This window comes from Lepisma saccharinum, chromosome 3, assembly GCF_977018435.1.
Source record: "Lepisma saccharinum chromosome 3, izLepSacc3.1, whole genome shotgun sequence".
In the NCBI taxonomy this organism is placed as follows: Eukaryota; Metazoa; Arthropoda; class Insecta; order Zygentoma; family Lepismatidae; genus Lepisma; species Lepisma saccharinum.
Window position 1 is genome coordinate 78,715,391 of NC_139231.1, and position 17,752 is coordinate 78,733,142.

Below are 17,752 nucleotides of genomic sequence, written 5' to 3' on the forward strand. Positions count from 1 at the left end.
ACTGTAGAAGATTTTTCCAGTTCGTTATGAATGTCAGACGCAATTGTGCAATGAGATTATGAAACTATAGACTTACTACACTCAAAACTATCACTACGGCGCAATTAAACTTTAGCACATAGCAAAAACTCGAAGGAAAACGAATTCGCTGTCTCTCGTAGGGAACAGCTATAGAGTTCAGCTTCCGTGGAAGGGGAGGTGGCTGGGAAGTGGGATCATGAGGATCGTTTTACCTTCGCGCGTGGTCGGAGATACTCGGAGTCAGGCACTACGAGGGTGGAACGACGAGGGTACGTGAAGTAAACAAACGTCCAGTCACGGTGAAAGTTTTCTTCGGCGTGTTGATTTCGGGAGAAAGAAGTGTTCTTATTATGTTAATATAGATAATTAAAATAGCTTCAATGGGCGATAAGTAGGAGGGAACAGCCTGTTCCCTCTGTTCCATGGAGGGACCGCCACTGGATCTACCCCCTCCCACTTGAAGAGATCCTGGGTACGGGCCTTAGCTTAGCAGGATGTACAAAATCGCCGCAACCGAATTGCGCACAATTTAGACCCAGAATTGCGCACAAATCTCACTGACCTGTTTTGCGCACAAATTTTGATCGAACGTTGCCACTTTGATAGCTTTAAAGTCTGTGCGCAAAACTGTTTCTTTTTCTTTAGACAAGAAGAGAGAGAGAAAATAGAAATGAAATAGTAAATCTCTTAAGGAATAAATAAAATATATAATTTGACCAGTAAATGTAGCAAGTCAAGATACAATTTTCATACCAATTTACATAATACAGTAAGTCACTATTGATGTTTTCAAGATACAATTTTCATACCAATTTACTCAAACTCAAAAGTTAGGTTAGGTTAGGTTAGGGTAACATGATTTTACTGTCACACACGTCAGTGTATGTTGATTTATAATACCCTTTTGGAGTGTATGTACGGACGAATATGTCAAAAGTTTCGTCAACCATAATAAAATAAAAATAAACTCAAAGACTTTAGAATTAATTTCCCCATATTCTTTGGACTAGAGGAAGAGCTGTTGTTCAGTTGGTGTTTTAAGTCCACTTTATACACAGTAAGGCTAATCGGGACTGGACCTATAGTTTAAAGTGGGATCCGAACCACTTGTGCCTCCACCGGGTATCGAACCCGGAACACCTAGGTTACAAGGCAAAGATGCTACCACTGCACCATCGGGGAGGCCCTAGAACTAAACGAAGAGATTTCGAGTATAACTAAATATCGTACGTATCAAAATCCCTTAAAGTCGTGTGTACGACCTCAAATTGTTCAGAATTCACTAAACAACATACTGATATAATTGTCATGTCACCTCATTATTTTGAAACTCTTTTTAGTAATAATGTTAACAATACTCAATAAGTCATGCGTTTTGCTGTCTCCGGTCATAGCCCCCCAAAGTTGATGGTTTATCGGTCTCAGCCCCCCAAAGTTGTCTAGAACAGTGGTATTCAACCTGGGGTACTCGTACCCCTGGGGGTACGCGAAGACTTTTTAGGGGGTACGCACAAATTAAAATAATTATAAATAATGAAAACTGTTTCTGACAGAGATAACTTGAAAATGTAGTAACATGTAAACAATTACCAGAACATACAAAAGGAGAGGATATTTTTAAAATTCTTAATAATTTCAGAACATTAGAATTAAATTTGTCGACTGGTGTGTAAATTTCTCCACAGATGGTGCTGCTTCACTGATAGCTCAGAAAACCTGTCTTGTTGCTCGTATTCGCCAAATGAACCCTCAAATAATTTGGGAAGATTGCATTATACACAGAGAAAATGTGGTCGCGAAAAGAATAACTCCTGATTTACACTAAACGCTGAACATTGCTGTTAAAGTAGTCAACTTAATCAAGTCGCGTGCACTGAACTCCCGCATTTTCAAAAAAATGTGCGAGGAGATGGGATCCGCACACACTCAACTGTTTATGCACACCGAGGTGCGGTGGTTATCGGGGTAACGCGTATTGACTCGCCTTTTTGAACTGAAAAATGAGGTAAAATGTTTCCTTTCAAAATTACAATCCGATATGGTGACGTATTTTGAGAATGAACAGTGGCTTTGCCAACTAGCTTACTTGACGGATGTATTCAACAAATTTAACTATCTCAATCTTCAACTCCAAGGCTTCGACAAAAATATTTTTAAAGCCCGTGAGAAAGTGAAGGGATTTTATAAGAAAGTATTACTTTGGATTGATTGCGTTAATGAAGGAAATATTGCAGTTTTTCCAACTGTGTGGACAAAATGATGTCAGTATTGCTGGTGAACTTCTGGAAATAATCAAATTCCACCTAGAAAATCTCAGGTTACAGTTTTTGAAATACTTTCCAGAAATTGAGAAAGATGATAACACGCAAGATTGGATTACAAATCCGTTTTCCTGTAAAATTAAAAGAAAGTCTGCTGGAAATGTCCACTGATAGATCACTTGAAATAAAATTCGAAAACGTACGTGTCTATTTGCGAGTTAAATAGGTGTTACACACGCAAAGAGTATATTTTAGTGACACTGCCATCACACGCCTTCTTCCCTTCTCCTCCACTTATTTGTGTGAGCAGGGTTTTTCTGCATTGACAGCCATCACAAAACGAAACACAGAAATCGCCTGAATCCAGAATCACCACTGATACTCGGACTAACGAAAATTCAGCCACGAATCGAGGAGCTGGTGTGCAGAAAACAAGCTCAGTCATCTCATTAACAGGAAATATTAAAGTTCATAATATATTTTTGCTATAGCCTACCCGTAATTTTCCTTTATTTATATTATAATTCTCCTTTTTATAATATAGGTAATGATTTGCATAATTTATTTTAGATGTAGTTATGTATAATCTGAATTAAGGATAACTCATACAACAAGGCGGGGGGGGGGGGGGGGTACACGCTTGAGTGGAAAAGTTTCTTTAGGGGTACGCGGAAAAAAGGGTTGAATACCACTGGTCTAGAACATTTCAAATGTGTATATAAAGTTAAGTTCATGTGGCACAATTCAGAGTAAACTTTACAAGAGAATCAAAATAATACATTAAATCCTCTTAAGCAAAATAATTTGGGGGTCTCTGCCTTTACATCGTTAACATTGGGGGGGGGGCTCAAGCCCACCCCCCAAAGCCTCATGGAGTCGGCTCGTATGCATCTGACAACATCGCCTCAATTTTTTTGTGCGAAATCCTGTACATTGTGACAGCTTGTCAACGGCTTATCAGATACCACTCATGAAACCGGAAAAGTGTGCGCAATCCGGCTGTAGCCGTACAAAATAATGATAAAACACGAATGAAAGACTGATGTATGTATGAAATCTTATTTTCATTATTAACAGAAAGCAAGAATTAAATAAAATCTAACACTTAAAAAGCATTTAAACATTTGAACTAATTTGTAATCTCTTCCCCCCTTTTCTCTAGATGTGTGTGTGTGCATATGTATGTAAAAACATATTTTCGGATCGGGCCCCTCCGTAAAAAATATCCTGGATACGGGCCCGACACACACCATCACACACACACACGTTTTCATCTAGTAAACAGGGGTTTCAAACAGATGTCTGACATAGGCGTCGTTTGAGGGAGAGACATGGGGGACGCGTCACCCTCGAGAGACGGGAGACAAGATGGGGAGGGGTATATGTCTGTGCGAATTAATACATACTATATCAAAACGGGTTGCTGTTGGACAAGAATTCTTGCATGTAGATCAGTTTAAATATAGTACCGACTGTTTTTTCTAGAAAAACACAGTGTTCGGAATGTTACTTTTAAAAAGGTAACTAGTTACAGCTACTGACTTAAAAAAGTAACAGTTACAGTTACTCATTTTAAAAAGTAACTAAGTTACAGTTACATTTTCTCCAAAAAGTAACTGTTACTTGTAACTAGTTACTTCCAAACACTGGAAAAACATAGCTAGCAAACAAAGTATTATTACATGTGTACATAATTATTTGACATTGTCGTTTCAAAAATATGAAATTTTTATTCTTAAAATAAACCACGCCAAGCAAAGAAATATGACAGATTCCTGTCCATTGTGCACTGTATAGAAATTCCCGACTGTTATGAATCGAAACAGCATGTCTCTATGTCCCAGTTTTCATTTTTTTTAAAAAAAATATCAAATTGACACGTGTGTCATCTCACTACGACCCATTAAAAATATTCACTCAATGAAAGTTTAGAAAACATTACTAACTACAGACACTTACCAAAGTTGACTGAAATGTAGACAGTGAGCAGTATCGTGTGTCTTTCCGACGGTTCCCGTAGATTTATCACAATAAACCTCTGACCTACTCTTCATTGGCCTCAACGTCTTTGGCTTTTTTTCAATGACAGGAGCCTTTGGTTTTTTAGGTTTGACATATCGCTGATCTTCACTGACAGATATCTTTGATGGAACTCTAGGCTTAGCTGTTGCTTTTCTCTCCGGTGAAGCTGTCTTGAGATAACCGTATGGTGCAAAATGTCCCAGAGTGTATGTCGGATCACTATTCACATCCTGAACTTTCTTCTGCAAATCGTACTGTTGGACATCGTTAACAAGGATTTTACTTGTTGGAGAAGGTTTGTTTCGAAAATTGGCATGGGAATCTGAATCGAGAATATTATATTTAATCATGTCGTAATATAAGACCTCACTTGGTGGAATGCGTTTTTCGGGATGCATTTGTTCAGCTATCTCATCTCTGATTCTCTGGACCTTGATAGATGGCGTTGGTGACTGTCTTGCAGGTTCTACAATAGAGTTAACAGGTTCTGATGTTGAGTTAAGAACTGTTGCAATCGGTTTATCGAGTTTCTGAACTTGATTTCCAGCAATATTTTGTTTCGAAGTATGCTCTTGAACTCGCAGATTGTCCTTTGTATTATCCTTATTTGGAATCCCCATGGTATGAAGCCGTTGTGCAGGTTTCTTCCTCAGGTCGCCGTTATTCTTGCCTCGAAAATTACGAAAAATAAAGTGTTCTTCGTTAGACATATGTCCCATATCTCCAGTCATAAGCGTGTTGTCAATCGCTTGAGTTCTTGTCTCTACAGAATACTTCCTAGTTACCTTATTTTTGTTCAAGCTTTGAGTGTTCTGCAGAATCGTTTTTTTAGTAGGACGTAGAACTATACTAGGCTTAGTTGTTGCTTTAACTGTCTTGAGATTACCGTGTGGTGCAAAATGTCCCAGAGAGTTTGTCGGATCACTATCATTCACATTGTCTTTTACTGGTAGCGCCTGTTGAAAGTTCTTTAAACTTTTACGTGTTTCTACTACAAGTTCTTGTGGAACGTCTATGGATTTGAAGTTTTGAAATGGGTTTATAGTTGAATATTTTTCAAGGGGAGACCTCTTATTCTTTGCTCTCGACCTAGAATGCAGGGAATAGTAAACTGGATTCAGTTCAATGGTCGCTACCTGACCTGCATATCGATTTTTGCTAGACGATCGTTGAGGAAAAATAAACAAATTATTGAAACGTTTCTTCCTGGTAAAAATGCTCTTCAAATTCCACGATCTCTTACTATTCGTCTTCTTACTTGTAGACAGGTTCGAAAAAATAAACAAATTGTTCAAGGGCTGTCTTTCAAACCTACGAATATCACTGTCTTCGTGCCCTACGACAGATGGCAGCACAGTGATCATTTCTTGCCGAGATTGTGTGAAATCATAATCAGATTGTTTTGCTTTGTCGGTGTCTTGGTATAGTCCTTTCTGCTGCTTAAGATTACCGTAATGTTTTTCATCGTTAATAAAATCAATTATACTTTGTGCATTATTGGTAGTATTTTCTGGCAAATTCTGGTAACTTTTATGGCGAAAACTTATTTTCTGTGCCTTTTCAATGTTCATCGGATGTACAACATAGGAATGCCCATTATTTTCCATGTGACCTTCAGACAGATCCTCATTCGTTTTCTTGGTGAAATTTTCATCATGTTTGAGGAACTTGAACAAATCAAATTTGCCTGTCGGATTAACTGCATTCGGTCCGTTTCCTGGAGTTGATGCTGGTCGTTTGGATTGGTTTGTCTGCATTATTCTCTTGGGGGCTGGACACGAACAACAAAACCCCTAGAATGAGAAAATACGATACTAGGTAACACTGCCATTGAAACACAGAGCACATCCGTACGTACCGTCCTTTTTTTAGAACTACAGCATTCTAAAGAACTCATCAAGAATGTGCGTTTGTTATGGGGGAAGGGGGGGGAGAGGAGATTATCCCTGAGATGTGTGAACGATCACGTGCTCTAGGAGGAGTCTGCATTAATTTGCACTCTGTGTACATAAAATGCAATTTAATAAGACTGAACAGAAGTTAGTGATAATTGTTTAACAACGCAACGCTGTGGTCTTAAAATCATTCGCTTTCGGGTTCGGATTCCACTAACAGTGGTTACACGGGCACGTTACAAAATGTCAAATTACTTCAATTGCTTTCTTGTTCGTAAAAACTGGAAAAGTTATGGTAAAAATAATATTTTTTGATAGTGAAACATTATTTTGTTAAATAATTCGAGATCAGGGGAAAACAAATATGTTTCAGTCAGGCTGAACGAAATTACTAACATGATAAATTTTTTAAAAAAAAATAATGCCCCGGGTGAGGATCGAACTCACGACCTTGAGATTATGAGACTCACGCGCTGCCTACTGCGCTACCGAGGCGGGTGTGTTTCCGTACCAAGGAACCTGGAGCCATTATGGATTTCGTGAATGTTCGCGACTACAGTAAAAAGCAGGGGATTTTGACTTTTGAACAATACTTTTGTTGGAGAAAATGTGCCTTGTTTGCCCCCCACCTGGAAAAAAATACCTTCCCTGCCCCTCCCTGGAAAAAATCCTGCGGACGTCCATGTTCGTCAGTATTGTTGTTAAGAATTGTTTCTTCTTTTGTTTTTAGCAACCTGTTTGTGTTTTTCGATATTTGACTACACCTCAGTGAGTTCTTTTTTGGCATTGTTGTTAAACGGTTTTATTGTGCGCCTACTTGCTGTTTCTCTTTTCTCCAAATCGCACTGGGACAAAAATGTCAGATGCTTTCGAGATATCATCATTTCATCAGGACGTGCTCCGGAAACTACTTAATGCGAGTTGAATCGTGACGGGTAGTTTGTTTACCTGTTGGTATTTGTTACGTTCGGTATGTTCCACGTAACATGTTTAGTAAAGTACCACTTCTGATATTGCCGAGGATCCCGAAGTTCGCGAAGAAATGTTACAGTTCGTTGATGGGGATAGTGAGCCAGAAGGGGATTTTAACAAGGATCAAATTTGGTCCGAAATCAATTCTATGGGGGGCAAGGGGTCAAAAATTGTAGTAAAAAAAAAGCAAGGCTAGTAGAATATAAGAGTAGCATGACAAAATAATACTCACGATGGAATTAGTGTTCAACTGTTCATGTATTTATTTTCTCTTCCAGACGGCCGAGGACACTTAAAGGGGGGAGGGGGGCCCAGAGAGGCAATTACCATCCTCGATTTCAAATTTTATGCAAATAAAAATACACTTAGTAATTTTTTTCGTCATTTCGTAAAAGTTCAGAGTCGTCCCTATTAAATTAATATTGTTTTCAGTTTGCAATAATATGGATCTACAAATTTTCTTGCGACCGAAGCGAACAATATCATCATTCTTTTCTGTAATGGATTGTAAATTACCAGAGAGAGAGAAGTGAGACCAACTCTGTACTTCAGACTGTTACTGCTAAGCAGTTTGGTCTTAAATGCATGAACAATAGTTTGGATGAAAAGAAGAGCGTACATTTGAGAAATTTATATCATTTTTGCTGTTGCTTTGTTACGAAGCGTATGAATTGATTATGTAATGCATTTAAATAATATACAGGGTACTATCTCATAACTTCATACGTAATAGCGCAAACTGACACAGGTGAAAGTACACGATAATAGAAGCAAAAAAGTCTCAGTAAACATGGGTCTGCAAACGAGCCGTTTTCGAGATAATCGCGAATGTACCGAGTGCTGTACTCCTTGCGCGGTCCGAGGTTTGCTCTTTGTTTACAAAACAGAACATTTCCGAGAGGTGGCGTTGCAATCAAACAGAACATTTCCGAGAGGTAGCGTGGGAAACAAACAGGATGGATAAAGCACTCGGTGATTACAAAATATAATCAGTGACGGTTTCTAACCACACATTCGCATACATTATTAGCATTTTACCAACTAGGACGACGTTTACAAACAATGAAGTCAGTGGTGGCTTGTAATCACACATTCGCGATTATCTCGAAAACGGCTCGTTTGCAGACCCATGTTTAATGAGACTTTTTTGCTTCTATTATCGTGTACTTTCACCTGTGTCAGTTTGCGCTATTATTTTTAGACACCCTGTATATACGAATATGTGTGTGGGTATTAAAGAAACGTACACAATTTAGTGTTAAGATGTTGCATACGCATGCTCTTATTTTATACGTTATTTCATGTTGCATATGTGTAAAACATATGTTGTACATGCCATATGTACAAAAAGATTTATATTCGTCATGCATTTTCTGTCTTTCAAAAATACAATTTGTGTGCTTGTTTTTAATTGTTAGCTAATGTGAAATTGAACGTGAGAATAAATATTTCAAATCGTTTGTCCAACATAAACATGCTTTAAGCACCGACTTCTCCCATTTTGCGTGATTTAGAGGATAATAACGTCTTTGATACTACTGTACTACTACTACTACTACTACTACTACTAATAATAATAATAATAATAATAATAATAATAATAATGTCATTATTATTATTATTATTATTATTATTATCGGTACGTTTATCTTGGTACTTGCCCCTCCCCAGACAAAAATTCGTTTCTGCGCCTCTGCATGCATGCATATTTTATGCTTTCTTTATTTTCAACCTCGCACCCCCTCAGCACCTCCAGATGATTAATCCTAGCGCCGCCACTGTTTCGGGGGGATACAGTATTAAATATTACCAATTTCCATTTTAAATCTCCGTTTTAAAAGTTGTTCAAAGACAAAAATGGTAATCGGGGGTCATTTTAAGAGGGACGTTGATGGCCAAGGGCACCTGCAGGGGCTGCACAGAGGAACAATTGCCCCCCCCCCCCCACTCCCCTTCGATTTCAAATCTTATGCATATTAAAATACATTTCGCAAAATATCCTTGCTCACTTCGCTCGCAAACCCTCGTCAGGTTCGGGAGCCGGACCACATTTTGGTGCCGGACATTTTGGTGCCTTTCTCTTTATAGCCTTTCAACTCTGAACTAATCCATGATTACTATACACTGAAATGAAGACCAGTGCCTGGGAAACTCAAGAAAGCAGTCAACAACTTTTGGGGAGATTTTTGGAGTCTGCTGAACCTGAAGTGGCATCTAATCTGCCGCCTATTGACACGATGCAAAGAACACTACGCAGAAAGAAGCAACAGTCTATTACGGCGCATCCACTGCCTACCAGCCTTTCTGAATTGGAGATTCCAGAAGAATGCAGAATCACAGCAATTTCTGTTGTACGATTCTGCCAGTGACGTGCGGTGACGTCGACACTTGGGGTAGCAATGAGTGGCGTGCCCAACGGGTCATAATCCCCTCCCCTTTTAGGGCCCAGTATTCCTAAAAGAATAACGTCAAAAACAGGAAAACTTGCAAAGTTAGGAATGACTACAAAAAATTGTACACATAACTTCCACCCACTATCGAAAATCAAAAACGATTTGATTTGACTACTGAAACAGAGATGCCGGGTTTGAATCTCGGCTTGGCAATGGGTGATCTTTCTATGTCCCTTGCCCTTCATCAATTTTATCATATCGTCTTCGCGATTGGCCAAATATGGCGGAAAGCGAAGTAAAATAAACCAAATCAAACAATCAATCAATGAATGATTTGATTTGATTCGCTTTTTTATACATTTGGTTAATCGCGAAGATGATATGACAAAATTAATGAAGGGACAAACACAAAGAACACCCATGTCCAGGTAGGGATTCGAACCAGGAACTCTTGGTGTTGTAGCGGTTGGTTGATTTGATGGTTGATTTGACGTTTTAAGTCCACTTTATACACAGAAAGGCTAATCGGGACTAGACCCACTATATGCCTCTATCGGGTACAGATCCGGGACCACTTCCACTCCCCCACGGAGGTCGGCCGACAACAAACATGTGAGGAAGGCGCTAACCATTCGGATACGTGTGTATCGGTAAAGCAAACTGCATTTTTCCTGAGTAGTAATTTTCAATTGAATTTTTGAAATACCACCTTTATATATGATTAACGTTTTTTCAAAAAATTTGTATTGCTTGATTTTCATAATTTCCCCATCTCACGATCTCGGTACTGAAGGATCCGGGGTCGAGCCCTGGCCTTTGTATGAGTGTTTCTTTGCAACCACTCTTCACCCGTTTAATTTAATCAACGTTCATCGTCATGGCAGAAATTAGGTAAAGCGATGGAAGAGAGAAGAAAATACAAATAATTTCCTCCCAGTGCATCTGCAGGGCACTGTGAAATCAGGAGCCTAGAATTCTCTGTTTATGTTTGTCCCTCACGACTTTCCAAGCTCTTAGCTACTTATTCCGATTAAATCTATACAGCTAGATAAAGCGATGGGTAAGAAAACACAACTTTAAACACACCTTTTTCTACTTTCTTCAATGAAATTCATTTGGCTTTTTGAGTTCTGGGATACATTTTTCATTTCTAATTTTCTCATTATTCACTGCAGGCAGAGTACAACACATAAGAACAAGAATGCACGCTAGTCACGAATCCCGGCCTGAATTGTTCTTTGTGAGGTCCCTTCATCAATTTCATTATATCATCACTCATCTTCATTTTCGCGATAACCAAATGTGGCAGAAAAACGAAGTAAAATATACCAAACCAACAACAAGAATTAGAACGCGCGTTTACTTGCCCAAATAAATACATCCGTATTTATGATTGTTTAGTTTATCCATTTTTTTTATTGGAGGCCAAGAGATTAGTATATTTAAATAAAACACTACTAAAACGAGAGCAAGAGAGAGCGTGAGCAAATATTTGTTATTTAATCATTATATATTCCATATTTTTAAAAAAAGCATAAAATTTTTGTCTGCACATAAGACGTTCCAATTGCATAAATAATAAAAGTACATCCCATATTATACATACATATTGTACAACGTGTAAAAAGTAGTGTAAGTACAGAGGAGAGAAGTACTGCAGAAAAAAATCCCCTTAGTTCATTAGAGGATTTACAAAGGAAGCGAAGGGAATCCAATCCAATATCTGTCCTATAGGAGATAGACTGAGGGACCTGAAAGCACGGGCTCCCAACCATGGGAGCGGGGGCGAGGGGGCAAGGGAGGTAGAGGTAGAAATCTTCCCTTTCCCTTCGAAAACTCGTTTCTACCTGGAACTGTGAGGCGGAGAAAGAGCGAGCTAGGCCGCTGAACGCACCGAGGGACGAGAAGCACGTGAAAAAAAAGTGTTGCATATGAACTGTGGCTTCAACAAAACAATAAATATTGTGATTTGAAAATAATTAGAGATTTGAGATTGATTGATCTATCTCTGCTAGACTAGCTACTCCCCAGTGCACGTCACTGGATTCTGGCCAAGAGAAGACATATAGAACTCTTCTATTTGGAACTATCACCAGCCTGGAACTTATAATAATAATAATAATAATAATAGTTTATTTTAAGTGTTGAGCACAGTATGAAACCTAATACAGCACTAAGTCAAATACAAAAGTACAAAGTTACACGAATAAAATACATAAGCTGCAGAATAACATAACATAACAAGTTAGCACATTTACACTTCAAGTTACAGTTTTCAATGAGATCTATTATATCTCTGATACTAATAATTGTTTATTGTTATATAATATTGTGCAATTAACTGTGTATTGTTCTAATAATAATAATGATCATATTTATTGAAGTGATGATAACGATTAAACAACCACTGTGTTATACAAAATTAAAAAATTGAATACATAATTATAAAATAAAACAGTAGATCCTACAATTTTATACATCAACATAAATTCAAATTGTAGGTTTCAACAAGATCAGCTACTACCCCTCTTGCCTTATTTAGGCATGTGAGAATTGAGATATACCTATGTGAATATCTGGGAATTTTATAAGCTATATTTTTCAAAAAGTATTCACTGTCAACTTGGAAATTTAATATCTTCTCTACAAAATTTAACCTTTTCATTTTTCTTCTTTCTTCTAAGGAAAACATATTCAACTGTGATAACCATTCAGAGTAATGTTGGTCATAGTAATGTTTTTCAAACTTTGTGCATAATAACCTGATAAAAAGTTTTTGAACTGATTCAACTTTTTGAAGGTGACTGGTTGCAGTCAGAAACCATAATTCATTTGCATATTCAAGAATAGGACGAACTATCGTTTTATACAGGAATATTAAGGTATCTTCCTTTTTAAAAACTTTCCATGAGAAAAATATATAACCAAGCATTCTCTTTGCTCTTTTGCAAATTTCTGAAATGTGCTCATCAAATATGAGAGAGGAGTCTATTACTATTCCTAAGTCTTTATGACTGTCGCACACTTGGATTTTATTTTCATAAATAAAATAGTTGGAGACTATATAATGAACTTTCTTAGTACATCTTAAAACTTTACACTTTTTCAAGTTAATTTCCATTTCATTAATCTTGCACCAATATGTCATTCTATCGAGATCAGCCTGAAGTTGAGCGACATCATTATTTGTTAAAATACTCTTAAAAATTTTTATATCATCTGCATATAGTAAACATGTGCTAGATTTAAAACATAATGTAACATCATTGAAAAAAACAGCGAACAGAATTGGGCCGAGTGGCGACCCTTGAGGTACTCCACAAAGTATTTCTTGTTTAGAAGAATTTGTTTCACCAATCTTAACAGAGAAACTTCTATTTACTAAAAAGTTGGAAAACCATTTCAGAAATCGTGGTGATAATCCCATTTGGTCGAGTTTGTAAATTAATAACTGATGGCTGACACTATCAAAGGCTTTAGCCAAGTCAATAAATAAAATATCGGTCTGGGATTGCTTCCTAATGTTAGATTTAAGAGAGTCTATTAAAACCAATAAATTTGTGATAGTAGACCTTTTTCTAAAAAATCCATGCTGATTTCCATCAATATATTGTTTAAAAGAAAAAGACAAATAGTCAGCAATTATGTGTTCAAAAACCTTTGCCATGGAATTTAATATAGTAATTGGTCTATAATTATTAAGATCATTGGCTTTCCCATCTTTGTTTTTAGTTACAGGTACAATAAACACATTTTTCCAGATATCTGGAAATATTCCAGAAGTAAGTGACATGTTGTAAATTTTAGTTAACAATGGTACAAAAACATCTTTGTTTGCTTTCAAAATAAAATTAGGTATGCCATCAGGACCTATTGAAGACCTGCCTTTTAGTTTGTTAATTGTATCACTTACATCCTTTTCCAAGATAACAGGTACATCAATTAAGTTGGTGTATGAATGAAGAATAATATTTTTAAAATTTACATGACTTCTTTTTGAGAAAGATTTGTGAAAAAGCTCACTAAAAGCATTAGCAATATCATATTCATTGAACAGTACATCATTATCATAAATAATTTCAGTGATAGTATTTTCTCTCTTCTTTCTATTAAAGTGAAACCAAAAAGCATTCTTGTCACCATTAACATTGTTTTCTAAGGAGGAGTAGTATTGCTCCTTTACATTAGAATATTCCTTTTTAACATCTTTCCTTAATTGGGAATAAGTAGTGTAATATACACACTTATTTGTAAGTTTAAATTTATCATGATACCTTCTCTTTTTATTGATCATTCTCTTTAGTTTCCTTGTCATCCAAGGCAGTTGATTGTTTGTTCTTTTAACTTTTGAAGGAATATTGTTTTTTAATATTGCATACACATTTCTAGTCAGTTCCATAACAGATTGTTGTACATCATTAGATATTTCAACCATATATGGTAAATGCAACAATTCATTATAAACATTCACATAATCACCTCTGGCGAAATTAAGACATCTATAAATATTATTTTCCCTTGTATCTATATTGTCTTTTTTAGACCTATCCAATTCAAAATAAAATGAAAACGGTGGATGAAACTTATCAATTTTAGATAAAGGATGTTCATTAAAACTAATGTTACAAGTGGAAATGTTAGTAAGTAGAAGATCTAAAACATTAAAAGGCAGTGAAGGGTCATACGATACATTGTGCTGAATTAGATTAGAAAGTGTTGCGATTTCAACAATTTTTTCAGCCTTTCTTTTAACATAATAATTAGAGCAATACAAATTTCCAGTAGCCCAGTCAATTCCACCAGCATTAAAATCTCCAACTAAAATTATTTTATTGTGTTTCATTAACATCTCTTGAACTACCCAATCAAAGTAGTTTGCAAACAAGTCACAGTTTAAATCAGGTGGCAAGTAATGCAATCCTATTATGGTTGGATCAGAATTATTTGACATTAATTTTACCCAAATTACATCCAATTCTGTAAAAGGTGATTCCAAGATCACAAACTGAACCTTGTTTTTAATAAATAAAAGACAACCACCACCACCAGATTTCTGTTTGTTTAAATCCAGGTTTCTATCTTTTCTTATCACCCTGTACATTGGATCTAAATCTATAAAATAATCTCTATCTTGTTTACACCAACTTTCTGTAAGAAAAATTATGTCATAATTTTCAATATTTATATTGCTTACTAATGTTTCAAATTTGGTGTTAATTCCTCTAACATTCTGATAAAAACATTTAATCATATTATTACTAAGGAAAGACAAACTTAGTTTTTTGAAGTTGAGTTTTCTCCAGACTTACTGTTACTATTTGTATCAGATACACTTTTGTTTTTGTTGGCAACTATATTGTCATTTTTCAATTCGCCATAAAACTTTGTTACTAATACCCCTTTAGGCCAGATATTTTCATCGAATAGTACATCATAGTCATCCTGGGAAACAGCTACATGAAAAGAAGAGTAAGAATCATATTTAGTTTTCAGCCTTGTACATACCATTTTCTTTACGGAAGAAGTTTCAGCAATATATTGCTGAAGGTCAGAATTTGAAACTTCAGGATGAAGTCGAGTCACAAATAGAGCTCTCTGAGGAAAAACTTTGCGTTGCACTGCTAACCTAGTAGATGGATTCTGACCTTGCACTGATTTCTTCACGTCGTTCACCTGTTTGTTTACATTTTGCAAGGTCGAAGCTTGATGAGTGTTTTTGGAACCAGATGCATTTAAAACCTGGTTGTTTTCTATCGAATGCACTGATTGACCCAGAAACTTATCAGATCCCTTATCTGTGTGAGTTTTGTGAGCTACTGTAGATAAAGGTAAACAAGGAGTACTGCGGGGCATTCCGATTGTGTTTTGTTTTTCTTTCGGAAGATTCGTTTGAATTACGTGTGCATAAGTGTTTTGTAGAATTTTTTTTTCTTCTGTTTTCATTAGTACTTCATTCTGTTCTTTCAATACAATCACTTCGGCTTTAAGAGATTGAATTTGATCACTTAAATTCTGCACTGTCGAGATCAATGTTGACATAATGTCTTTAACATGGCAGCAACTGAAACAGTTTACATTACCTGGCTTTTGTCCTCCAAGTTGATGTTCTTGATCAATATCATCTTCATCACTATTATCACTATGTATTGCCATTTCTTCATTATTTTCTCTATTTATGTCCATGTTTTCATTGGCACTATCGCGAGCAGCTACACGATTCACCGGATAATAATAATAATAATAATAATAATAATAATCCTTTGCGCTACAGGCTAAGGGCCTAGGCATACCTACCGACTGCCGGTCTCCCTCCCACGCTTTCCTTCGTCACCTCTAAGCGTGGAGATCTTCAACCAGTACTGGAATAGTCGGGGGGTCAGCCCGACGTATCCCCAGCCGTTATAGTAGGTCTTCTCGACCGGATTACGCTCACTCACTCGGAGCTCCCCAATTTCCTCACGATAGTGGGTTGCCACCGGCCTTATACGTAGGCCGAATAAATTCCGACCAGAGCCGGATTCGAACCTACGCCGTCCCGCAGCGAACGATCTCAAGACGAGTGAACGCCTTAACCCGCTCGACTATGGAGGAGGACAACTTATTATTATACATTTATTATTTATTTATCTATCTTTCTCAGGTCACTGACTTTGTTTTAAATGCAAGACACATCATGTAATGCTTAATGCTCGATATGGAAGTGGCAGCATCAAACGTACTTCGTCATGTCTTCCAAAGAGGACAAGTGAAGTTTTGTCTTTTTCACTTGGCACAATTGTAATATAATTAAGCCTTGTTCCCATATTAAAAAAAAAAAAAACACTAAGTTGCAGACCAAGGCAGTTTATTAAGATAAAAAAAAAAACACTTAACAGGTAATGCCCGACCCTGTGGCCGAGCGGTTAGCACATCGCGCTGCGACGCCAAGGGTCCCGGGTTCGAATCCCGGTCGGGTTTGCTTGTTTGTGAATGTCCATTCATCAATTTCATCATTTCATCACTCATCCCCATCTTTGCAAATTAGCCAAGAGGCACAAAACGCGAAGTAAAATAAACTAAATCAATCAATCAATCAATCAACTTAACAGGTAACGTTTCAACCCTGTATCAGGGTCTTCCTTAGACGATGAACTAAACTAAAATGATGAAATATACTACACACAGAAAGATTACATACACATAGCAGGGTCACTAGCCACACAACAACAAATCAAGTTGACAGTCCTTATCTAGGAAGATTTCTCCAAAGGAATTAAACATATCACCACCTGACAGTTCTTGACTAATGGGTCTACTACAATGACAGGTGATGTAACCGATCTTGACGCACCCGTTATAAAAGTTGACCCGCCCTCGCTGGGGGAAAAAGGGCGTCAAGAGAAGTTAACGTCTTTTCTGTGAACGGTTGATGTGGGTGGCAGAGAAGACAGTCCGGCTCAAGCATTGATACGGTTAGGATCCGTGTTACGTTGGTTATTGGTTTCGCGGGCCGTGATAAACTGTGAGTGAACTAAAGGCCATGATCTCTGCCGGAAAGAGAGATAGCGACTAAAGAACAAACTGTAAGAGAACTATCGGCCATAATCTCAGCCGGAAAGAGATATAGTATCTAAAGAACGAACTGTAAGTGAACTAATGGCCATGATCTCAGCCGGAAAGAGAGATAGTGTCTAAATAACACAAGTGAACTGACGGTCATGATCTCTGCCGGAAAGAGAGATAGTGACTAAAGAACAAACTGTAAGAGAACTATCGGCCATAATCTCAGCCGGAAAGAGATATAGTATCTAAAGAATGAACTGTAAGTGAACTAACGGTCATGATCTCAGCCGGAAAGAGAGATAGTGTCTATAGAATAAACTGTGAATGAACTATCGGCCTGTGCAGTATCTCTACCAGAACCTGAGAAAAGGTTACTAAAGAAGAGAGGCTACATTTTAATTATGAACCAACGACAGGAGGATTAGAAGATAGAAGACGTCCAACTCGGTATCAGCAAGATTTGTGCTTTCCCCCCAACTCCCCCTAAGCGTTCGACGTTAGTGTTCTTCAGCGTGTTTATCGCCAAGTGAATTGAATAATTAAGTAGTTACATCGAAGACGTAAGTACTCAGTGAACTAACCACTAAGTTTGGTCTAATATCTCAACAAATTCACACCGGAAGCTGACTAATCTGTGTATTCCGGA

General features: G+C 37.2%; 1 protein-coding gene and 1 non-coding gene across 2 annotated transcripts in view; both read right to left on the reverse strand.

The window, feature by feature from the left end:
• The window catches only part of LOC145985579 (uncharacterized), an 85,510-nt gene that overhangs the window by 47,087 nt on the left and 20,671 nt on the right, over nucleotides 1–17,752 (reverse strand). Inside the window, exon 4 of the mRNA XM_083119649.1 lies at nucleotides 4,242–6,097. Within this exon, the coding sequence (XP_082975775.1) occupies nucleotides 4,242–6,097 (1,856 nt within the window). The remainder of the gene's footprint in view (nucleotides 1–4,241; nucleotides 6,098–17,752) is intronic.
• Nucleotides 6,622–6,694, reverse strand: TRNAM-CAU (transfer RNA methionine (anticodon CAU)). The gene has a single exon. It is a non-coding gene; the product is annotated as a tRNA-Met (tRNA).